The sequence below is a fragment of the Ranitomeya imitator genome, chromosome 10, assembly GCF_032444005.1.
Source record: "Ranitomeya imitator isolate aRanImi1 chromosome 10, aRanImi1.pri, whole genome shotgun sequence".
In the NCBI taxonomy this organism is placed as follows: Eukaryota; Metazoa; Chordata; class Amphibia; order Anura; family Dendrobatidae; genus Ranitomeya; species Ranitomeya imitator.
In genome coordinates this window covers 88758453-88784979 of record NC_091291.1, presented here as the reverse complement: position 1 = coordinate 88784979, position 26527 = coordinate 88758453, and the positions used below count along the sequence as shown (strand labels likewise).

At 46.0% G+C, this 26527-nt stretch overlaps 1 protein-coding gene across 2 annotated transcripts in view; it reads right to left on the bottom strand.

The window, feature by feature from the left end:
* The window catches only part of GRIK4 (glutamate ionotropic receptor kainate type subunit 4), a 583539-nt gene that overhangs the window by 215632 nt on the left and 341380 nt on the right, over window positions 1-26527 (bottom strand). For both annotated transcript variants that reach the window (XM_069742917.1, XM_069742916.1), the window contains one exon: window positions 1631-1796. In XM_069742917.1, the coding sequence (XP_069599018.1) occupies window positions 1631-1796 (166 nt within the window). The remainder of the gene's footprint in view (window positions 1-1630; window positions 1797-26527) is intronic.

The window sequence follows — 26527 nt, the reverse complement described above, 5'->3', positions numbered from 1 at the left end:
TTGCCAGATCCACAGGGGTCACTGTACTTCCTATCAAGTGCAGACAGACATCAGACCTCTGCAGCCAATCACTGGTTGTAGTGGTGAATCAGTGGTCACCGCTGCGCCACTGATTGTCTGCAGCGATCACATGTATCAGGCAGGAAGTACCATGCCAGCTCTCTTCCTTCCCTTCTGCCATGTGAAATGTGACGGCAGAAGTCAGTCACTAGCTACAGTGGTGATGTCATCTCTACAGACAGTGATTAGCTGCAGCGGTTATATAGCCATCTGGACTCACAGGGAATACAGAGACCAGTAGGGGATGTGAACAACATTGGAATAGGAGTGGTGAAGATCACTAAGTTAAAGGGATATTCCCCTCTCCAATATCCTAACCCAATATGTAGTAGGTTTATTAATAATAATAATAATAATAATAATAATACCAAATTCCTCCAATTAGAAATGTAGTATAGTTCTTCAGATTCGTGATGTTCCTTACCTCATGCAGGCATTGCAGGACCTTAGGTATCCACGGTATGACCACACTAGCAGCTAGCTAACTGTCACTATATCAGTGGTCATAACCATGAATACCTAAGGTCCTGCAATGCCTGCACAGGAGATAAGCGATATAGCGAATCAGAAGAACTATACCACATTTGTAATGAGAGGTATATGCTAATATTATTATTACATCTACTACATGTTGGGATAGAATCTTGGAGATGGGAATACCCCTTTAAGTATTACTTATTTTATTATTATGCAGCATTGTGGCGATTTTTATAATTTTTTTAGTGACAGGACATTTGCCTCAACATAGCTTGTAATAAATGTGAACCTTTCACATAATAAATGCACCAGTGAATGTTATTTTGCAGAATAAAGGAAACTGGGAGCGTTAACAAGCTTCAAACGATAATCAATTCTGATTAACGAGAGGCCTATTACACAGCGAGATTATTGACCCAGCACAAATTACACTTACATTTGTAGTGATAATTGTAAAAATGAGATAACAATTTTGGTAAATTGATCATGGGTCCATAAGCTTTTCCACAATCACCACGTCAAGGTTGTAACATTAAGAAGCCATGAGACGTGTGACCATGGACGTAGAGACATTGCCATGCCTTAGTGTTGGTTATCTCTCGGCATATACAAACTGTGAGGAGGTAGTCGGCAGCAGTGCCGGATAGGGACTGGCATTGATTTTCATGTCCCACTCTTCAGCTACATGCCAATATTATTGCCTAGGGTTTGAGGCTACTATATGGATCGCTGCTATTCTTTTATGATATTTTGCTTCCATAAAAGAATAAAATGGGTAGTTTGTTAAAAAAAATCATAAGTTGCCTTGTGTATTTCTGTCTAATGCGATCTGACAACAAAACCTTTGTCTGCATACATTGCATCAAGTGTACTCTGACAAACATTTCTCATGTGTAGGGCCCACCAGGGGATTTACCTGTTCCCCCGTGGTCCAGTCCGAGCTTGGTCGACAGAATATCTGGATGTTATTTTCAGCGCAGTACTAAATGCATTTCACAATGCTTTACATTGGAGTAATTCAGTCTGTTACTTAAGGGTACGCGGGGACAACTAGATTGAGACAGCTAATTGATTTATAGTGCCAGGTACTTACACTCCGCCTTGGCGCAGATAAGACAGGCAGTGGTGCTGTTGAAGAAATTAAGCAGAGCTGCAATCGCTGCACTGATGTCTGTGTTGCTGGGATGAAGGTTCAAAGTGGTGAATCGCTGAAACTGAAACCTTAAAAATTCCTCGGGTGATACTTTTATGTGAGGAACCTGTTGGAAAAATAAGAAAACAGTTAGCAGGAAAGAAATGGAGGATAGGAGACAGACTGGAGATGAATGGAAGATGTCAGAAGCTCTGGCACAAAGGAAAAGAAAGAAAAATGTTAAACACGTAAGATTACAATACAAGGGTCTAATCTAAATTCGGAAAGAAGCTTATGCTATGACGTATATTGTATCTAATGGGATAGGTTTACATAAGTCCGAGCTGGATGGTTTATACCACTGACTGATATATTTCTGTTATGCATCTTTTCGGATTAGCTGCCATTTTATGCCATTTTTCTAGGCAGCTATAATAAAACACCCAAGGAGATGCATTGGGTACCAGTGGATTTCCATATGCTTCCAATTTCATATGGAGGGTTGCAGAATGTGTGTGTGTTACATTCTGTGCAATGTCAAAAGAAACAAAATGGTGGCATGTTGTATCGCTTGCTGCATTATGGAGAGGGTCATCCCTGAAAGCAATGCTCAAAAGAGCACCATAAAGAGGCACGAAGAGTCCGTGCATACAGCTAAGTGCACAGAGCTCTGCAGGGTGAATGAAGCCTACGGGAAAGTTAACAATGTGCACCAGGAAATAATAATATAATAATAATAATAATAATAATAATAATCTTTATTTTTATATAGCGCTAACATATTCCACAGCGCTTTACAGTTTTGCACACATTATCATCACTGTCCCCATTGGGGCTCACAATCTAGAATCCCTATCAGTATGTCTTTGCAATGTGGGAGGAAACCAGAGTGCCCGGAGGAAACCCACGCAAACACGGAGAGAACATACAAACTCTTTGCAGATGTTGTCCTGGGTGGGATTAGAACCCAGGACTCCAGCGCTGCAAGGCTGCAGTGCTAACCACTGCGCCACCGTGCTGCCCAGGAAAACTCCCAACATTACAGCAAACATATCCACAGACGCTCTTCTTCCCAATTTATGCCAAAAGAGTGGCTCTTTGGCGTATATCCAGCTAGTGTGTATCGTCTAATCTGCTTTTGCAGTATTGATTTTTTTTACAATAAGGCCTATTAGCAACTTATTCCACTGTATGTCTATATTTTAAGAGATCCTCTCGATCTATACCGCCAATGAAAAGCTATTGTCATCATGACGTGAAAATAGTCTTAGGATTGTAAAATTGTTCATCATCAACCTTGCTTCTATAGGGTCCACATTCACACACGTTTGTACTTTCTGCATTGTTTGCGTGCAGGGAAGCCTTTAGGAATTTTTGGGCCCTTTGCAGTCAAGGTGTCTGGACCCCTGCCCCTCCATATTGGTGGCATATAACACAAACACTGCTCACATATTAGACACATTCAGCATACACACCACTCACATATTAGACACATAGAGGGCACACTGCTCACATATTAGACACGCACAGCGCACATACCACTCACATATTAGACATGTGGCGCCCCAGGGTCCTGGTCATCACAGTAGCATTGCTCTCCTCACGGGGAGAGTGATGTTGCATTTGGAAGCGATGAAGGGTATCTTTTATCAGGTAATCACCATACACACAACCTGTTCACATTCCAGGCCACAAGGGGGAGCTTTTGATCCTATATCTAGGTGACTCCCCTATATATTGTGGTTTGGAGGGAAAGAGAGATTAGATTGTCAGAGAGACAGAAGAGAGCAGACCGACATAGAATGTCAGAAGGTCTGAAGGGGCCGTGTAGTCTGAAGTACTACAGCCCCTGGAGAAAGGGACATACAGAAGGAAAGGGCAATGTTCAGTGAGCGTGCAGGAGAGTGAAGCATAGGAGAGTGACATCAGGGGAGACCAGCTGCGAATTAACTATCTCCTTCTGAAGTGCAGATCACCGGTAGCCAGGACACCGACGCTTTTGTGGGACTTTGAGACACATAGCAGAGACCGGCAGGACAGCTGAATTGCAAGTCACCTGTGAAGACACAGTAACACATAGAGCCCGAGTCGTGATAGAGTCCCTGTAAAAAGGCTCACGTTACCTGTCATACAGGTATTGCCCTATCCTATATGGGAGTGCAGCGCCCCAGAGGCCTGGTCGTTGCAGTAATGTTGCTCTGCCACTAAGGGGAGTGATGGTACGTCTGATGGCAGTAAAGGAGTTTACCTGACCAGGTATCACAGTCACACACTACATTTCACACTCCGGCCACCAGGGGGAGCAAAAGGTTCTATCTACTAGGCCACTCCTCACAATTTGGTAAAACTGGGGGTTGGATAGGAAATTAGAGAGAAGCTGACTGGGTTTTGTCCAGGCAACATCCCGTGGCAGGGGGTGTTGTGGGGAAGATTCAAAGGGGTCCCTGTCAGGCGTGGGAACCTGGCAGTGACTCAGCGACAAGGACAGATCGTTACAGAACCGCGCCTGCACTACCTTGCAGTGGCATCTAAAGAAAGGACACGAAGCGAAGTATATTGTGGAGAAGTGAGAAACGAGATCAAAGCACAAAGGGGAGCCAGTAGGAGTCATTCCCCCAGATCGGCAACATCCTACTGAGGCGCATAGCCGGTGGCCAGAACGCCGAGGAAGTAACTGACTCCAAGCATTACTTCAAACAGAGGCAGGACAGTTGATTATAGGTTGGCTGTCTAACATACATCACCTAAGCAGACACAGGGGGCAACCGTGGAGAGGGGCATCTCTAGGGTCCCAGAATAGCTCCGAGCCTACCCGTCATACGGGTGCGTCCTAGCCATAACAAACTGGGGGACGAAGCAGAACATCAGAACAGAAACAACAGTTGTGAGGACTATCCCGAATGCTCAGCAGGGAAGGACTACAACACACAGGCGCTAGTGGTAGGCACTGATTTCCACCTGCAAAAGGGACTCTGGATGTGCCTTCGGACCGGCCGGTCTCGGCCAGCCCTTTTAACAGTGCTCCGGATTGAGGATACTAAAGTCACCAGTAAAGAGGTAAAGAGACTGCAACCCTGTGTCCTCGTTATTAACTGCGCCTCACACCATCGCCACCTATACCACTATATGGGGATCTACTTCACCTGTGGGAAGGTATACCATCTAGCTGCCATCACATCACCCCAGCGGACCCCAAGCAGCGTCGGTCACCCTGACTGAACACCACAGGTGGCGTCACAAACAGCTAACAACTTTCTCTACCCTTTCATTGGGCGCCCCTTAGCAGGGTCACGGACCGGGTCCAGCCACCATGACAATCCTAGAAAGGACCGGTACCAGGCAACCCGCAGCCCTGCATCTGGGGGTGCTCCAGGGACAGAGAGAAGAACTGTGAGAACCTTATCTGAAGCCATAGGCAATAAGGGACTACAACACCACCACGCTAGAGGAAGGCTTTTAACTCCATCTGATAAAGGGGACTCTGAATTCGCTTCCAAGCCGGCCAGACCCTGCCTACCCGGTGATCTGGTACCCTGGACTGTGGCTGCCTGAAGTCTTCAGTAAACCAGGTAAAGAGACTGCAAACCTGTGTCCTCGTTCTTTACTGCGCCTCTCACCTTCTTCCATCTACATACCGGGAGCCCTGGGGACATACTTCACCTGTGGGAATTTATACCATCTAGCTGCCATAACATCACCCCAGAGGACACCTTAAAGCAGCGTCGGTCCCCACTGACCGAATACCACAGGTGGCGTCACGAACATAAATTTTAATCAAAATCTCCCTTTTACATGGGCGCCCAGGGCCACGGACCGGGTCGCCACCGTGACATCCCCCTGTGAACACTGGACCTGGTACCGGGTACCCCACGGCCCTGGCGGACGACTCAGACACATACAGCACACACACCACTCACATATTAGAGACATAGAGCTCACACTGCTCACATATTAGGCACATACAGCACACATACCACTTGCATATTAGATACATAGAGGGCACACTGCTCATATATTAGACACATGCAACACACACATAGGTAACATATTAGACACATACAGCCCCCACTGCTTTTACACATTTGACACATACAGCACACACCACTCACATATTAGACTCACACAAGATACATACCGCTCACATATTAGGCACAGCACACATACCACTCACATATTACACATAAGGTACACACAACTATAACATATAACACACATACACACACATACACACATAAAGTCCCATGGATTCCAGTACCACCTCTATGCTGATGACACTCAGATCTACCTCTCTGGCCCAGACGTCACCGCTCTGCTGTCCAGAATCCCAGAGTGTCTATCAGCCATATCCTCCTTCTTCTCCTCTCGCTTCCTCAAACTCAATGTGGACAAATCTGAACTCATCATCTTTCCTCCATCCCACAAATCTTCCTTACTTGACCAATCTATCGCAGTCAATGACATCATGCTTTCCCCTGTACCCGAAGTCCGCTGCCTCGGAGTAACCTTCGACTCTGCCCTGTCCTTCAAACCACACATCCAAGCTCTTTCCACCTCCTGTTGCCTCCAGCTCAAAAATATCTCCAGGATCCGTCCTTTCCTCAACCCCCAATCTACTAAAATGCTTGTGCACGCCCTCATCATTACCCGCCTTGACTACTGCAACATCCTTTTCTGTGGCCTCCCTGCTAACACCCTTGCACCTCTTCAGTCCATCCTTAACTCTGCTGCCCGACTAATCCATCTCTCTCCTCACTACTCCTCTGCTTCCCCCCTCTGCAAATCTCTTCACTGGCTCCCATTCCCTCAGCGTATCCAGTTCAAATTGCTAATACTGACCTACAAAGCCATCCACAACCTGTCTACTCCATATATCTCTGAACTAATCTCTCGATATCTTCCCTCACGTGACCTCCGGTCCTCCCAAGACCTCCTTCTCTCCTCCACACTTATTCGCTCCTCATCCAACCGCCTCCAAGACTTCTCCCAAATATCCCCCATCCTCTGGAACTCTCTGCCCCAACACGTCCGACTATCAACCACAGTCGGATCCTTCAGACGGAACCTGAAAACTCATCTCTTCAGGAAAGCCTACAGCCTGCACTGACACCGCTGCTGCCTCATCACTATCAAAGCTACCGCCTCACCAACACCGGAGCTACCGCCTCACCAACACCGGAGCTACCGCCTCACCAACACCGGAGCTCCTGCAACCCTCAACCTACTGTCTCCTTCCCCATAATCCTGTAGAATGTAAGCCCGCAAGGGCAGGGTCCTCGCCCCTCTGTATCAGTCCGTCATTGTTAGTTTGTTTACTGTATGTGATATTTGTAACTTGTATGTAACCCCTTCTCATGTACAGCACCATGGAATCAATGGTGCTATATAAATAAATAATAATAATAATAATACATCACACATACTGCTCACATATTAAATATAAACAGCAGACATACAGCTAACATATCAAGCACATGAAGCACACACAGCGCTCACATATTAAACACATACAGCAGACACACCGCTCACATTTCAGACACATACCGCTCACATATTAAACACGTACAGCAAACACCACCCACATATCCCATACATACAGCACACATACTGCTCACATGTTAAACACATACAGTACATCACTAACATATCAGACACATACAGCGCACACTGCTTTTACACATTGGACACATACCGCACACAACACTCACATTTCAGACACATGCAGCATAGCTCTGAGGCTGTGTTGGGAGTTAGGAATTCCATTAGGGCACCATGGTGTGTCAGCACTGGGGTCCTGGCTTCAAATCCCATCAAGGACAACATCTGCAAGAAGTTTGCATGTTCTCCCAGTGTTTACGTGGGTTTCCTCCGGGTTCTCTGGTTTCCTCCCACACTCCAAAGACATACTGATAGGGCATCTAGATTGTGAGCCCCAATGTGGGCAGTGCCAATAATGTCTGTAAAGTGCTGCGGAATTAAAGGCGCTATATACCGGTAAGTGAGTAAAATAAATTTTAAAACAATTGTCTGTTCTGTTTTAGAAGCAGACAATTGGACTTCATGCCTACAATAAATCAGATGCGTGACTCGTGTTATGTGGAAGCAGAGGGGTCAATTGGTTTTCATATAGTGAAAGAAAAATGCACAATGCAGAACTTTTTCTCTTCTTATAAGAACAGACACATAAGAGAGCCCATACGGACTTCATCGTAATAAGTGAGGCCCCATTGTAGGCATGAATTTAATTAGCTGGTTTTTTTTTAAACAGAAGAGACAAATGGACTTGTGAACTTAGCACATGAGATGGCTACAGCACCCACTGCTTACACATTTGGCTTTTATTCTAAGTCGTGTGACTAGGAGCGTTAAAGGGTCGATATTGACTTGTAGGATGGCTACTTCCTAAAGGTGGCAATAGAGTTCTTGTCCTTTTCCTCTCTGAAGAGACAATTTGCACATTAGACAAATACATCCCACTCCCACATCAGACACAAGTCTTATCTAGGCACCTAGCAGTACGACATACGTGTGATGGGAGCCTTGTTCTAGTCTACAAAACAAAAGCCGCGAGTGAGCTGTCATAAATTGGGAGTCAATCAGCAGTCTTTACTGACCCTTACAAAAAAAAAGCTGCCGACAGCACTTGAAAGGTAAGGTGTAAAAATATGTTCACATAGATGATATCCTAGAGAAGTCCACATCTGGAATCCATGAGGTTTTTTGACACCTTTTTGAAACGTTTTTTTTTCTCCGCATGGTTTTTTGAATCCTTTTGTTGTGATAGTGCAAGATTTGCAGCAGATTCCACAAGAAAACTGACTTCTTTTTTTCCTCCAGCTTGGTTTCAAAACCTTGTCTGAAATAATCTCGCTTCATGAATGTGGATTTTCCACTAAAATCAATAGAAATGGTATTCAAAGACTATTTGAAGCTATTTTTATGTAGATTTTGAAGCTTCTTGAAGCTTTAGAAGTTCAGATCGTACCTAGTGGGATGGTCATATTAGTTAGATAACTGAGGCATGATTTATTCTGCCTTGTTCTGCCATGCACACTGTGAAGAGTACTGAACCGTCTCTGACCCCCTCAACTCCTAGATCCCATACATCCTGAAGACCCCTGCAGCCATCATTCAGCATTCAGTACAGAGTCTAGGACAATTCACACTAAAGGTACCTTCACACATAACGATTTAGTTAACGATATCGTTGCAACGTCACGCTTTTTTTGACGTAGCAACGATATCGTTAACGAAATCATTATGTGTGACAGCGACCAACTATCAGGCCCCTGCTAGGAGATCGTTGGTCACTGGGAATGATCAGGACCTTTTTTTGGTCGCTGATCACCCGCTGTCATCGCTGAATCGGCGTGTGTGACACCGATCCAGCCATGTGTTCACTGGTAACCAAGGTAACTATCGGGTTACTAAGCGCAGGGCCGCGCTTAGTAACCCGATATTTACCCTGGTTACCATTGTAAAAGTTTTAAAAAAAAACACATACTCACATTCCGATGTCTGTCACGTCCCCCGGTGTCAGCTTCCCGCACTGACTGTGTCAGCGCCGGCCGTAAAGCAGAGCACAGCGGTGACGCACCTTAAGGAAATGCCCAGCATACTCTCTGCATCACAAAGTGGAGTAAAACTTCCTTTTATCAGTCTTGTAACAGATATAACAGACATGTAAGTGGAGCGCTCGCTGGGGCAATGGGGTACTCAGGCCGGGTCTGATGGTTCTTCGGGGAATGTCATAGCAGCAGTGACCCAGTCCGTTGCCCTGGACGTCCAATAAAATTAATGAGGGAAAGTTAAGGGGAAATAAAGTTTATAGGGTATTAGTTTGTGACGCCACCCGTGGTATTCGGCAATAAGAAGATGGCCGACACTACGGTTCAGGTCCACTGGGCTGTTGGTGACGCAGCAGAAATGTTACAGCTCTCCATGGGTAGCGCTAGGCCCTAGGGCAGTTAAAGTGTAAGATATTAAGATGGTGAATGTTGTAGTCCTGGGTAGGTGACGCAGTAATAATTCTGAGGACAGAGCAGGGTGCAGTTTTCTCTCACAGTCATATAAAGCCAAGAGAAAGTATCCAAAAGCAATACGACAACATATAAATGTTATTAATAAGACATAACACTACATGGTTGTACAACATATTAAAAAGCATGTACAACATGCTGCAACGAAACATAAAAACAAAAAAATTATGAAAAAATACATATATAATATATATATATACACAAAGTAATCTTGAGGGAGTGGGTATGTGGACTGGTCAAAAACAAAAAAACTAATCAGAAAAACAATACAAAGTATAAATAGGTATCATCATGTATGACACGTTGATTTCATATTTATTTATAACAAGTGCACTTTGCAATTACTATATAGTGCAATATATGGTTATATGTGTATTGATATGGTTTATTTTTGTACCATCATTTGCCCTATGCACTTTGCAGCTATTAATTATTATACAGTACTATATATGGTTATACAGTTAGGTCCATATATATTTGGACAGAGAAAACATTTTTCTAATTTTGGTTATAGACATTACCACAATGAATTTTAAACAAAACAATTCAGATGCAGTTGAAGTTCAGAATTTCCGATTTCATTTGAGGGTATCCACATTAAAATTGGATGAAGGGTTTAGGAGTTTCAGCTCCTTAACACGTGCCACCCTGTTTTTAAAGGGACCAAAAGTAATTGGACAATTGACTCCAAGGCTATTTCATGGACAGGTGTGGGCAATCCCTTCATTATATCATTCTCAATTAAGCAGATAAAAGGCCTGGAGTTGATTTGAGGTGTGGTGCTTGTATTTGGAAGATTTTGCTGTGAAGTAAACATGCAGTCAGAGGAGCTCTCCATGCAGGTGAAACAAGCCATCCTTAAGCTGCGAAAACAGAAAAAACCCATCCCAGAAATTGCTACAATATTAGGAGTGGCAAAATCTACAGTTTGGTACATCCTGAGAAAGAAAGAAAGCACTGGGGAACTAATCAATGAAAAAAAACCTGGGCGCCCACGGAAGACAACAGTGGTGGATGATCGCAGAATAATCTCCATGGTGAAGAGAAACCCCTTCACAACAGCCAACCAAGTGAACCACACTCTCCAGGAGGTAGACGTATCAATATCCAAATCTACCATAAAGAGAAGACTGCATGAAAGTAAACACAGAGGGTTCACTGCATGGTGCAAGCCACTCATAAGCATCAAGAATAAAAAGGCTAGACTGTACTTTGCTAAAAAACATCTAAAAAGCCAGCACAGTTCTGGAAGAACATTCTTTGGACAGATAAAACCAAGATCAACCTCTACCAGAATGAAGGAAAGAGAAAAGTATGGCGAACGCATGGTACAGCTCATGATCCAAAGCATACCACATCATCTGTAAAACACGGCGGAGGCAGAGTGATGGCTTGGGCATGCATGGCTGCCAGTGGCACCGGGTCACTAGTGTTTATTGATGATGTGACACAGGACAGAAGCAGCCGAATGAATTCTGAAGTATTCAGAACCATACTGTGTGCTCAGATCCAGCCAAGTGCAGCAAAACTGATTGTCCATTTGTAGTATGAAACGACGACCAATGACCCAAAACAGAAAGCCAAAGCAACCCAGGAGTTTATTAAAGCAAAGAAGTTGAATATTCTTGCATGGCCAAGTCAGTCACCTGATCTCAACCCAATTGAGCAGCATTTCACTTGTTAAAGACTAAACTTCAGACAGAAAGGCCCACAAACAAACAGCAACTGAAAACCACCGCAGTGAAGGCCTGGCAGAGCATCAAAAAGGAGGAAACACAGCGTCTGGTGATGTCCATGAGTTCAAGACTTCAGGCAGTTATTGCCAACAAAGGGTTTTCAACCAAGTACTAAAAATGAACGTTTTATTTAAAATTATTAAATCTGTCCAATTACTTTTGGCCCCTTTAAAAACAGGGTGGCACATGTTAAGGAGCTGAAACTTCTAAACCCTTCATCCAATTTTAATATGGATATCCTCAAATGAAAGCTGAAAGTCTGAACTTCAACTGCATCTGAATTGTTTTGCTTAAAATTTATTGTGGTAAGGACTATAACCAAAATTAGAAAAATGATGTCTCTGTCCAAATATATATGGACCTAACTGTATGTGCTTTGGATGCCTCTGACTAGTCATTCTGTTATTATTTATATCATGTGCTTTATAATTATAGTGGCAGAGTGATATTACTGCAACAACCAGGACTCTGGGGTGCTGCACTTAGGCTGGTTTCACATTTACATTTTTGCTGCTGCGTTTTAGCGCAAAAAAAGCATGCTTTTTTTTCCTATACTTAACATTAAAAACACATGCGTTTTTTTGCATGCGTTTTCCCGCCGCATGTGTCGTTTCTATGCATGCGTTGTGTTGCAGAAATGCAAAATGTAGTAATTTTTAGCGGCATTTTTTTGCCACAAAAAAATGCATGCGTTTTTTTCCGCAAAAAAAGTATTGCTGTCTATGTAAACGCATGCGTTTTTAATAGAAAAATACAAGATTACACACTGATAAGCCAACCCCAACCCTAACCCTAAGGGTTAGGATCCCTTAGGGTTAGGGTTAGGGTTAGGATCCCTTAGGGTTAGGGTTTGGATTAGGGATAGGGTTAGGGTTAGGGTTAGGATCCCTAGGGTTAGGGTTAGGGTTTTGGTTAGGGTTAGGGTTAGAATCCCTTAGGGTTAGGGTTAGGATCCCTTAGGGTTGGGGTTAGGGTTAGGATCCCTAGGCTTAGGGTTAGGGTTAGGGATAGGGTTAGGGTTAGGATCCCTAGGGTTAGGGTTTGGGTTTGGGTTAGGGTTAGGGATAGGGTTAGGGTTAGGATCCCTAGGGTTACTAGGGATCCTAACCCTAACCCAAACCCTAGCTATTTCTGTTTATAGTGGGTTTTCTTGTTGATTTTGATGATTGGCAGCTGTCACACACTTCTCATCATGCGTTTCAAAAACGCGAATGCAGGAAAAAACGCATGTAAATGCGTCCAAACGCCGCGTTTGTATTAAAACATGCAAAAACGCATGCGTCTAAAAATGCAGCGTTTAAACGCGTTTAAATGTGTTTTTTCACCAAATGCGTTTGCGTTTTAAACGCAAATGTGAAACCAGCCTTACACAAAATTTTGGTCTATATGTCGATAGAATCCTTAGACCGTTTCTTGTGTCATTGAGTTCATACACACGGGACACGACGGACCTTCTCCTCAAGCTTGACCAGATTGTGTTGGATGGGGACATATTGTTATGTTCAATTGATGTTGAAGCACTGTATTCCTCAATCCCTCACAATAAGGGCATTATGACTGTGGACTACTATTTAAGCAGACGTGGATGACAATATGGCGATCACAATAATTTTGTCATCCAGGCACTCAAATTTTGTCTTACCAGGAATTATTTCCTTTTTGACAATAAGTACTTCCACCAGCTCAGGGGCACAGCGATGGGGAGACCCTGTGCTCCCTCATACGCAAATTTGCTCCTGGGCTGGTGGGAGGAAAACGTCATTTTTGAGGACACTATGTACATAGCCAAGGATCAAATTATCCTATGGCTACAGTACATAGACAACGTGTTTGTTATCTGGAGAGGTGATGAGGAGAGCTTTCGCACGATTGTCTCAGGGCTGAATGGTAATGACCTTGGCCTACGATTTACCTTTGAATTAAACGCCTCCAGACTGCCATTTTTGGATGTGCTTATTGAAAGAGGGGAGGACGGCCAACTCACTACAAGTACATACAGAAAGCCAACTGCGTCTAACTCCCTTTTGAGGTGGGAATCGAACCATCCAGTCCCACTCAAGAGGGGGATACCGAAGGGCCAATATCTAAGAGTTCGGAGAAATTGCTCAGATCCCTATTTGTATAAAAAGCAAGCAGACGATCTAAGGACTCGATTTCACGAGCATGGCTACCCTGATAACGTCCTTAAGGAGGCTTACACTTCGGCGTTATCAAAGGAAAGGAAAGATTTACTGATCCCAGCCGAGAAGAAGGAGGAAAGAGATGTAATTCGGTTTATCACTAAATACACCAATGGAGCAAGAGACCTAAGAGAGATCCTACAGCGCCATTGGCCCATTTTGCAGATGGACAATGATCTGAGGGACATTGTTGCAGCTTAACCACAGATAACCTTTAAGAGGGGACGTTCTATAAAAGACATGGTTGTCCACAGCCTTTTTACCCCCCTTCGCAAATTAATAATTCCACCTTGTTAGGTGGTCAAGACAAGGGTTGTTACAAATGTGGTTGCTGTGAGTATTGTGGGTCCATAAGCCAAGGGAAAGAGTTTGCAAGTAATGTGACAGGGAAAAACTACACCATACGACAGTTCATCAACTGTAAAACTAGAGGGGTGGTCTACAAAATGACGTGTACATGCGGTTTTGAATATGTAGGTAAGACCAGCTATGAACTAAGAAGAAGAGTAGGGGAACACCACAGGGACACCATTAACAAGAGGGACATCCCAGTAGCAAATCACATCAATAGACTACACAATGGTGATCTCAGAGGAGTGAAGTTCATGGAGATTGACAGGATTCCCCAGTCCCAAAGAGGGGGTCACTGGGATAAATGTTTCTTGCAAAGGGAATGCATGTGGATTTTTCGAATGCAAACTATGAGCCCAAAGGGTCTTAATGAACAACTCAGCTTTTCTTCCTTCCTTTAAGTGTAGATCATCGACAGGGATTCTACAAATAGGGATAGCCGCCGTTGAGTGGGGGTGCCACAGCGCAGGTCTCTAGGGTGCCAACCTCCGCGGTAGGCAGGGCTAAGATAGGTAGGGCCCAGTAGGGTCAGCGTGTAGCATGCACCCTTTTCTATCCTTCCTGTTCTCCTTGGTCCGTTGTGTCCCATGCACTTCCCACCTAGTTTACTGCGTAAACTTTTGGCAGCGCAAATTTTGCGCTTACCGCAGCATGCAGTGTACCGTTGGAGATCACATGACCCTGTAATCGGACACTGCGCAACTGAACTGGCGCATTGATGATAACCCAGATGATAACATCTTGCACAATACTTGTTTTACTGTAATTCTGTTATTTATCTGTTATTAAAAAGATGAAGAATCAGATTAACCATTTCTTTAACACCTGTGCGTGTCTGCAACGGGTGATGATGTGAACGTTTCAACACTCACTGTTTGCGGCCCAATAGCCAGAAGTGACGTGGGTGCGAACATCACATGATGCGTGTATACCGGAAGCTGGAACAGTTTTACCGGCGTCCGGAACCACGCGTCATCGAGACATGGATTCAGTCTATATAAGGCAGGTAAAGAGGTGACTAGCTTAGCAATGCTCGCTGAATGATGATTTTCGCTACACCCCTGATAATTCGAAAGATGAAATGCGTCGGCAGACATAAGTTTCTGCTAGGATGAGACGGCATGGTAATATTGAAAACGGCCAGTTATGAGATCCTGGGCACTCTGAAAAAGGCACCGTTAGAACGCTCAGTCCCATAGATGAGTATAAATGGGCTTCTTTTTATTAATGCCTTTCTGAGTCACTCATTGAACATATGCCAGTATGGACAGTCCCTGAGGGAAGGCATATATGTATTCTGGTGAAATCTTTGGGCAAAATACTATGATATAGAGACTCTTTGAGCTTGCTGCTATATTGTACTACTACTTTTCTGCTATGATGATAGAGGTTATGGTGGCTAGTTTCCAGGCTATCAGTAATTGGTATAACGAGTATAAGCCCTCGGCGTATGGTTGGATTGCACTGAGCCTTTCTGTTTTGGGTGGGATTGGCTTTTCTCGTCCTCTCCCTCGGCATGTTATAGAAAAAGCAATAAATATACCAGTGGCTATTTTTCATTGTATAAACCTGACACAGGAGTATTCAATACACAAAGGTCATAGACCTGTTCGAACTGGTATAAATCCCTCTAAAATAGAGGGTCAGCGTGATAATACATGATAGCTGTAAAATATTACCTCTGAAAGGCAGACACAGGTGGTATATACAAGTATTTTTGGTCTGTTTTTACTTGCACTATGTGGTCTTAGCACAAGCACTTTTTTGCACTTGTTTTGCACTTTATAGTTTTTAACTAATGGATTAAAGGTTAAGTTTTATTGATATTCTTCCAATCAGCTGAGAGTTATAGTTTGAGAATTCGTGAGGACTGCAGGAGTAGAGACGGCATCTTGAGGCAACTGAACTATAAGTTCCCGGCATTTGTGCTCAGCATTGGCTGACAAGACAAGGAACCTGGTGTTGCTGCAACTTATTGGCGCCGAAGATCTGGGACTGGCTGTAGCCTATGCAATCTTTTGCCTGAGGGGAGACTCACCCCAGCTTAAAGGTACCATATTGTCATAGATACCCAGGTATCCCTAGTTGAAGCGCTTAAAGGACCTTTGTATTATATTTATATGTATTGCTATTGTAGGTTTGTGTAGGTTATACTCAGTGTGCCATTCCAGGGGGTGCCATGATAACACTACATTTGATTTACACCTCTTCTCTGAGTGCCTGAATTGACCTTCCAGATAGATAAATTTATTCTAACTCCCAGTGAATACACTCTTCAGGAAACCTTGGAATGGCACAGTGATTTCAGCTCCGGTTGAGAGAGTGTATTGTATAAGGGTAATCAACCTGTTTCTTCCATATACTAAGTTCTACTTTATCTGCTTTTTAAGTAAAGACACTGCCTCAGTCTTGGTTCGTGACTCACTGGATCTTATTCGGACCACTCAAGAGCGGAGTACCACACCTCTGGCTGAGGTGCAGGACCCCTGTGGCGACAGGACCCTCAGGGGCACCACATAATTCTGGTTAGATTACTCCTGTATTCTGATTCTGAGTATGAGCTCAATCAGACATCAGGTTTTGTTGTATGAGCTTTAGCCATGTTTTAATGGATAGACATTGTTCCTATCATAGTCTATGGTGCTGCTCACATGTGTTAGGCATTGGGATTCTCCCGCTGCATGGGATAGATCCCAAGCATCGTCTGGTGCTGTGGTCTCCCATTCTGATCCAGCTGCTGGGATTGCTGCTCAGCACAGACGTCAATCCCAGTGTCTTGCTCATGCTTGTGGTATACGTTTGGTTACTGCTGGCTCTCCAGCCAAGTCTATGGTAACCAGTGACATGCAGGTGCAGCCTTGCGCTCTGGATTCTAAGTCCAGAGATCACCTTACTGAGCATGTCTGTGATGTGGTGTCTTCTCATTGGTGGTCAGACGTTAACTGCTCTGGTGATGTGGCAGCTCCGGTGGGTGTGGGTGTGAGTGTTTGGGGTAGAGCCTAGGGTTTAAAAAGCTCTCAGCGGCGCATGCGGGTGCGCTAGTGTAATTTATGCTTGGTGTGTGTGGGTGGATACTCTACCACTCTATCTGCACATCTGTGTGTCTGTCTATGCACAGAGTCTGTACACGTTAGCAGACAGGTTGCACACCTATGTGGTTTCATACCTATGGCTCAACGCCTGAGTCTCTAGTCTGCTGCATGCTTATGGTGCCGGTCAGGCACAGGTTCAGTAGCTTTCAGGACTGGGGTATCTAGCCATTTAGCTTAGCCTCTGTTTCGTACATGTGTGCGACTGGCACAGTTAAGTTACAGAGCACGCTCAACCCTTATGATATACTTCTCTGTGAAGGCAACAGGGTTTTGTACCTAGCGTCATATGAGTTCTTTCTCTTGACTTAGCATCTGCTCCATTCATGTGTGCGGTTAGCACAGTTTAGTTGTAGTGCAAGCTCTCCACGTGCTATCATCCCTGTCACAGGGTATAATATTTAGCAAACTTGGAGCTCTACCTCTTTGTGAAGTTAACAGAGCTTAGGTATTCTGCATCCTGTTCATACCATGTGGTGTTAACACAGTGTGTTTAAGGTAACACTTGCTGTTTTGCTCTATGATTATTCACACTAGCAGCAGTTATACATCTCTGCACAGTAGACCTCGGGTTGCGATTGCACTTTAATTTATATTTTATTTAGTGCAATCCGCCAACCCTAACAACGTGTCGATGTAATTTTGCAGACCAAGTGGTCCATAGAGAATTACAGAGAAATGTCAGATTTTGAACCAACTCTCAAATAAAACACAAAAATGTAAATCTTTGGGCTCATCAAGAAACCGGGCAACAAGTGAACCCCTTCCGAGAGCTACCTGTTTTCCCCAACTGTTAATTATGGAAAGCATAAGAAACCTCTATTGTTGTTTTCCTTCATCTAAGGAAAACTGATGAAGCACCAATCTAACTCTAATGTTAAAAACTGACACAGACCAAACCCTGAAGAAACTCTAATTAAATTACGGTAACTGATGAAACTCAGACTGTTGTTTGTGTACAGGAAAAATTACTGACGTCTGAATGAGCCTTAGGATACATTTCTGCACCTGTATTTAGATCACAATTCCTGGTCCACCCACCCACTGGTCTGATTTCCTGAACTCCTGTAACAGCGTCCTTATGATAAGTCACAATTCCAGGTCCGCCCACCCACTGGTCTGATTTCCCAAACTCCTGTAACAGCGTCCTTATGATAGGTCACAATTCCTGGTCCGCCCACCCACTGGTCTGATTTCCCAAACTCCTGTAACAGCATCCTTATGATAGGTCACAATTCCTGGTCCGCCCACCCACTGGTCTGATTTCCCAAACTCCTGTAACAGTGCCCTTATGATAGGTCACAATTCCTAGTCCGCCCACCCACTGGTCTGATTTCCTGAACTCCTGTAACAGCGTCCTTATGATAGGTCACAATTCCTGGTCCGCCCATCCAGTGATCTGATTTCCCAAACTCCTGTAACAGCATCCTTACGATAGGTCACAATTCCCGGTCCGCCCACCCACTGGTCTGATTTCCCAAACTCCTGTAACAGCGTCCTTACGTTAGGTCACAATTACTGTTCCACCCACCCACTGGTCTGATTTCCTGAACTCCTGTAACAGCGTCCTTATGATAAGTCACAATTCCAAGTCCGCCCACCCACTGGTCTGATTTCCCAAACTCCTGTAACAGCGTCCTTATGATAGGTCACAATTCCTGTTCCGCCCACCCACTGGTCTGATTTCCCAAACTCCTGTAACAGCATCCTTACGATAGGTCACAATTCCTGGTCCGCCCACCCACTGGTCTGATTTCCTGAACTCCTGTAACAGCATCCTTATGATAGGTCACAATTCCTGGTCCGCCCATCCAGTGATCTGATTTCCCAAACTCCTGTAACAGCGTCCTTACGATAGGTCACAACTCCTGGTCCGCCCACCCACTGGTCTGATTTCCCAAACTCCTGTAACAGCATCCTTACGATAGGTCACAATTCCTGGTCCGCCCACCCACTGGTCTGATTTCCCAATCTCCTGTAACAGCATCCTTACGATAGATCACAATTCCTGGTCCGCCCACCCACTGGTCTGATTTCCCAAACTCCTGTAACAGCGTCCTTATGATAGGTCACAATTCCTGGTCCGCCCACTCACTGGTCTGATTTCCCAAACTCCTGTAACAGCATCCTTACGATAGGTCACAATTCCTGGTCCGCCCACCCACTGGTCTGATTTCCTAAACTCCTGTAACAGCGTCCTTACGTTAGGTCACAATTACTGTTCCACCCACCCACTGGTCTGATTTCCTGAACTCCTGTAACAGCGTCCTTATGATAAGTCACAATTCCAAGTCCGCCCACCCACTGGTCTGATTTCCCAAACTCCTGTAACAGCGTCCTTATGATAGGTCACAATTCCTGTTCCGCCCACCCACTGGTCTGATTTCCCAAACTCCTGTAACAGCATCCTTATGATAGGTCACAATTCCTGGTCCGCCCACCCACTGGTCTGATTTCCTGAACTCCTGTAACAGCGTCCTTACGATAGGTCACAATTCCTGGTCCGCCCACCCACTGGTCTGATTTCCTGAACTCCTGTAACAGCGTCCTTATGATAGGTCACAATTCCTGGTCCGCCCATCCAGTGATCTGATTTCCCAAACTCCTGTAACAGCGTCCTTACGATAGGTCACAACTCCTGGTCCGCCCACCCACTGGTCTGATTTCCCAAACTCCTGTAACAGCATCCTTACGATAGGTCACAATTCCTGGTCCGCCCACCCACTGGTCTGATTTCCCAATCTCCTGTAACAGCATCCTTACGATAGATCACAATTCCTGGTCCGCCCACCCACTGGTCTGATTTCCCAAACTCCTGTAACAGCGTCCTTATGATAGGTCACAATTCCTGGTCCGCCCACTCACTGGTCTGATTTCCCAAACTCCTGTAACAGCATCCTTACGATAGGTCACAATTCCTGGTCCGCCCACCCACTGGTCTGATTTCCCAAACTCCTGTAACAGCGTCCTTACGTTAGGTCACAATTACTGTTCCACCCACCCACTGGTCTGATTTCCTGAACTCCTGTAACAGCGTCCTTATGATAAGTCACAATTCCAAGTCCGCCCACCCACTGGTCTGATTTCCCAAACTCCTGTAACAGCGTCCTTATGATAGGTCACAATTCCTGTTCCGCCCACCCACTGGTCTGATTTCCCAAACTCCTGCAACAGCATCCTTATGATAGGTCACAATTCCTGGTCCGCCCACCCACTGGTCTGATTTCCTGAACTCCTGTAACAGCGTCCTTACGATAGGTCACAATTCCTGGTCCGCCCACCCACTGGTCTGATTTCCTGAACTCCTGTAACAGCGTCCTTATGATAGGTCACAATTCCTGGTCCGCCCATCCAGTGATCTGATTTCCCAAACTCCTGTAACAGCGTCCTTACGATAGGTCACAACTCCTGGTCCGCCCACCCACTGGTCTGATTTCCCAAACTCCTGTAACAGCATCCTTACGATAGGTCACAATTCCTGGTCCGCCCACCCACTGGTCTGATTTCCCAATCTCCTGTAACAGCATCCTTACGATAGGTCACAATTCCTGGTCCGCCCACCCACTGGTCTGATTTCCCAAACTCCTGTAACAGCGTCCTTACGATAGGTCACAATTCCTGGTCCGCCCATCAAGTGATCTGATTTCCTGAACTCCTGCAACAGCGTCCTTACGATAGGTCACAATTCCTGGTCCGCCCATCAAGTGATCTGATTTCCTGAACTCCTGCAACAGCATTCTTGCGATGCTGTTAGCTCCAGTGATCTGACCTGCAATCAAGCCGAGTTGTGCAACAATCATGCGGTTGTGCCCACATTACTCTTCTGTGAATCTGGCTTTACTTTTCTTTTGTGCTAATGTTCCTATCTTTGGGAAACGTGATCAGGAATTCATGAAAGCCAGCATGCTCCTGAACTGATCACACTGCAGTAATGACAGACAAAATGTCTTTTTATAGTGCGACGAAAGTTCTACAAAAGTAATTCTTGCATTGTGCGTTTATTCTGTCTTGTTAAGTAAATGTAAGAGGGGTATCTCTGAGCAGGATCTTCTGATCGTTTGATCTGACGTGAGCTGAGTGAACCTTTTCTTGGCAGCTGTCATCTCTGTGCGATTATTAATCTATATATAGGCAACCACACAAGTCTTTCAGTTCTTTTATTCTGCATATGTTCTTATAATATGAATTTGCCAGTTTGTACAAAATAATGAAATAAACATAGTCCTATTAATCCAACGTCATTATGTTCCCAGATGTCACATTTCCTGATGAAAGCTGCTTTCATCTATCTAGCTACTTCAATCGTACAAAGGACTACGTGACATGGGCTGCAGATGTAGGAGCTGTACCTGGGCTGTAGAGGTAGAAGCCATACCTGAGCTACAGAGGTAGGAGCCATACCTGAGCTGCAGAGGTAGGAACTGACCTGAGCTACAGAGGTAGGAGCCATACCTGGGCTGCAGAAGTAGGTGCTGACCTGAGCTACAGAGGTAGGACCCATACCTGGGCTGCAGAAGCAGGAGCCATACATTTGTTGCACAGGCAGCAGCCGTTCCTGGGCTGTAGAGGTAGGAGCCATACCTGGGCTGTAGATGTTGGAGCCGTACCAGAGCTGTAGAGGTAGGAGCCATACCTGAACTGCAGAGGTAGGAACCATACCTGAACTGTAGAGGTAGGAGCTGTACCTGAACTGTAGAGGTAGGAGCCGTACCTGAGATGCAGAGGTAGGAGCCGTACCTGAACTGTAGATGTTGGAGCCGTACCTGAGCTGTAGAGGTAGGAGCCATACCTGAGCTGCAGAGGTAGGAGCCATACCTGAACTGCAGAGGTAGGAGCCATACCTGAACTGTAGAGGTAGGAGCCGTACCTGAGCTATAGAGGTAGGAGCCGTACCTGAGCTGCAGAAGTAGCAGTCGTACCTGAGCTGCAGAGGTAGGAGTCATACATTTGCTGTAGAGGTAGCAGCCATACCTGGGCTGCAGAAGCAGGAGCCGTACATTTGCTGCAGGGGCAGCAGCCGTACCTGGGCTGTAGAGGCAGCAGCCGTACCTGGGCTGTAGAGGCAGCAGCCGTCCCTGGGCTGTAGAGGCAGCAGCCGTACCTGGGCTGTAGAGGCAGCAGCCGTACCTGGGCTGTAGAGGCAGCAGCCGTCCCTGGGCTATAGAGGCAGCAGCCGTACCTGGGCTGTAGAGGTAGCAGCCATACCTGGGCTGTAGAGGTAGGAGTCGTACAATTGCTGTAGAGGTAGCAGCCGTACCTGGGCTGCAGAGGTAGGAGCCGTACCTGGGCTGTAGAGGTAGCAGCCGTACCTGGGCTGCAGAGGTAGGAGCCGTACCTGGGCTGTAAAGGCAGCAGCCGTACCTGGGCTGTAGAGGCAGCAGCCGTACCTGGGCTGCAGAGGTAGCAGCCGTACCTGAACTGCAGAGGTAGGAGCCTTACCTGAGCTGCAGAGGTAGGAGCCATACCTGGGCTGCAGAGGTAGGAGCCATACCTGGGCCGCAGAGGTAGGAGCCATACCTGAGCTGCAGAGGTAGGAGCCATACCTGGGCTGCAGAGGTAGGAGCCATACCTGGGCTGCAGAGGTAGGAGCCGTACCTGAGCTGCAGAGGTAGGAGCCTTACCTGGGCTGCAGAGGTAGGAGCCATACCTGAGCTGCAGAGGTAGGAGCCATACCTGGGCTGCAGAGGTAGGAGCCATACCTGGGCTGCAGAGGTAGCAGCCGTACCTGGGCTGCAGAGGTAGGAGCCATACCTGGGCTGCAGAGGTAGGAGCCATACCTGAGCTGCAGAGGTAGGAGCCATACCTGGGCTGCAGAGGTAAGAGCCATACCTGAGCTGCAGAGGTAGGAGCCATACCTGGGCTGCAGAGGTAGGAGCCTGTTATGACCTGGTGGTCAGGACAATAATGGACCTGGTGGTTAAGAGCACACGGAATGACCTGATAGTTACTGATAATTAAGGACGAGCTCTGGGACGTGGGAACTCTGCTGACCGCAATCCCTAATCCTATCAAACACACTAGAAATAGCCGTGGATTGCTCCTAACGCTCCCTATGCAACTCGGCACAGCCTAAGGAACTAGCTAGCCCTGAAGATAGAAAAATAAAGCCTACCTTGCCTCAGAGAAATTCCTACACCTGAGCTGCAGAAGTAGCAGTCGTACCTGAGCTGCAGAGGTAGGAGTCATACATTTGCTGTAGAGGTAGCAGCCATACCTGGGCTGCAGAAGCAGGAGCCGTACATTTGCTGCAGGGGCAGCAGCCGTACCTGGGCTGTAGAGGCAGCAGCCGTACCTGGGCTGTAGAGGCAGCAGCCGTCCCTGGGCTGTAGAGGCAGCAGCCGTACCTGGGCTGTAGAGGCAGCAGCCGTACCTGGGCTGTAGAGGCAGCAGCCGTCCCTGGGCTATAGAGGCAGCAGCCGTACCTGGGCTGTAGAGGTAGCAGCCATACCTGGGCTGTAGAGGTAGGAGTCGTACAATTGCTGTAGAGGTAGCAGCCGTACCTGGGCTGCAGAGGTAGGAGCCGTACCTGGGCTGTAGAGGTAGCAGCCGTACCTGGGCTGCAGAGGTAGGAGCCGTACCTGGGCTGTAGAGGCAGCAGCTGTACCTGGGCTATAGAGGCAGCAGCCGTACCTGGGCTGCAGAGGTAGCAGCCGTACCTGAACTGCAGAGGTAGGAGCCTTACCTGAGCTGCAGAGGTAGGAGCCATACCTGGGCTGCAGAGGTAGGAGCCATACCTGGGCCGCAGAGGTAGGAGCCATACCTGAGCTGCAGAGGTAGGAGCCATACCTGGGCTGCAGAGGTAGGAGCCATACCTGGGCTGCAGAGGTAGGAGCCGTACCTGAGCTGCAGAGGTAGGAGCCTTACCTGGGCTGCAGAGGTAGGAGCCATACCTGAGCTGCAGAGGTAGGAGCCATACCTGGGCTGCAGAGGTAGGAGCCATACCTGGGCTGCAGAGGTAGCAGCCGTACCTGGGCTGCAGAGGTAGGAGCCATACCTGGGCTGCAGAGGTAGGAGCCATACCTGAGCTGCAGAGGTAGGAGCCATACCTGGGCTGCAGAGGTAAGAGCCATACCTGAGCTGCAGAGGTAGGAGCCATACCTGGGCTGCAGAGGTAGGAGCCTGTTATGACCTGGTGGTCAGGACAATAATGGACCTGGTGGTTAAGAGCACACGGAATGACCTGATAGTTACTGATAATTAAGGACGAGCTCTGGGACGTGGGAACTCTGCTGACCGCAATCCCTAATCCTATCAAACACACTAGAAATAGCCGTGGATTGCTCCTAACGCTCCCTATGCAACTCGGCACAGCCTAAGGAACTAGCTAGCCCTGAAGATAGAAAAATAAAGCCTACCTTGCCTCAGAGAAATTCCCCAAAGGAAAAGGCAGCCCCCCACATATAATGACTGTGAGTAAAGATGAAAATACAAACACAGAGATGAAATAGATTTAGCAAAGTGAGGCCCGACTTACTGAACAGACCGAGGATAGGAAAGTTTGCTTTGCGGTCAGCACAAAAACCTACAAAAAGACCACGCAGAGGGCGCAAAAAGACCCTCCGCACCGACTCACGGTGCGGAGGCGCTCCCTCTGCATCCCAGAGCTTCCAGCAAGCAAGACAACAATAAAAATAGCAAGCTGGACAGAAAAATAGCAAACCAAAGAAATACAAGCAGGAACTTAGCTTCTGCTGGGAAGACAGGTCACAAGAACGATCCAGGAGTGAACTAGACCAATACTGGAACATTGACAGGTGGCATGGAGCAAAGATCTAAGTGGAGTTAAATAGAGCAGCCAGCTAACGAATTAACCTCGTCACCTGTGGAAGGAAACTCAGAAACACCCACCAGAGGAAGTCCATGGACAGAACCAGCCGAAGTACCATTCATGACCACAGGAGGGAGCCCGACAACAGAATTCACAACAGGAGCCATACCTGGGCTGCAGAGGTAGCAGCCATACCTGGGCTGCAGAGGTAGGAGCCGTACGATTGCTGTAGAGGTAGCAGCCGTACCTGGGCTGCAGAGGTAGCAGATGTACCTGGGCTGCAGAGGTAGGAGCCATACCTGGGTTGCAGAGGTAGCAGCCGTACCTAGGCTGTAGAGGTAGGAGCCGTACGATTGCTGTAGAGGTAGGAGCCGTACGATTGCTGCAGAGGTAGCAGCTGTACCTGGGCTGTAGAGGTAGCAGCAGTACCTGGGCTCTGGTGTTTACAGAGATGTTTTCACCTACCAGAAATATGTAATTGTTTTACCAGTTTGAATGCTACCATTTTAGTGAACCTGGCATAGTTCTTTTTTTGTTTCTGTGCCTCTCTTCACCTGAGATATGGCCTCCTCTTCCCTTTAGGTAAATCTGGTTTTGTTAGTCAGGGAGGTGAGGTCTTTAACTCTTCTCTGTGCGTTTATGACCTCTTCTTGCTTTGATGTAAATCTTGTCCTGATAACCAGAAACAGAGAGAAGCCAGAACTCGAGTTGGTGCAAATCGATTTGCACGACCCAATCCTAGTCACCGGTCAGTAATCTGTGGCCGTCGGAAGGCAGCCTTCCGGAACTACCTCCTATCTCTGAAACACTTGTTTTGATTAAATTGCCTGGTACAACATAAGATGTACATCATGCCACAACAGTGCTGCTGTGCCATGCCGGAAAATCAAAAAAAGAAGCGCGGACATCAGGAAGCTTATATCAATGCTCCCATGCAGCGACCACAAATCAGTGACGTAGTCATTGGACCAGGTCCTGCAAATCAATTTGTATTAAGTCTAGCCATAACCAGTAAAAAAAATCACATTCTAGATTAAAAACAACAGCCGCATTTAGACCATATAAAATAATTACATTTTATTGGTAAGTGACAGGTCTTCTTTTAAGGCTCGTGCATAAGATTGTATTTTCATTCAGAGTGCGATCCGACAACACATTGGATCACACTCGGACCAATGTTATTCTCTGGGAACGTGAGATTTTTTTCATTGGACAGAACCTGTCCAAAGATAAAATCTCAGCAAGTATGAGATTTAGATCTGAGAATTTATGTCGAACAAAACCAACTGGCGACAAAGAGTTACCACAAGACAAGGAGGTAATTATATACAACACTGATATGTGGTGAACCATAACAGCAGGAAGTGACCAGAGACAAAAGAAAGTGAGTAAAATGTATATCTTTTATTAAATTACAATATAAAAAACATGTAAGAATATAATATAAAAAGGCAGGGGAATTAAGGGTAACCTCCAAGAAAAAAACGAGGAAGGACACAACACATAGAAAAGGAACCCGCACCAAAATGAAAAAAGGTTTTGGAGAAAAAGTAGAACGTGTCTTAAAATGTACGGCAGGCAAATGGCTATGAAATAACAAATGTCACAAAAAGGATATGAAGAAGGAATAATAAACCTTGTGCGTCCAAGATAATACCTCCTTATTGGTAAAATATGTAAGATCAAAAATTATGTAAG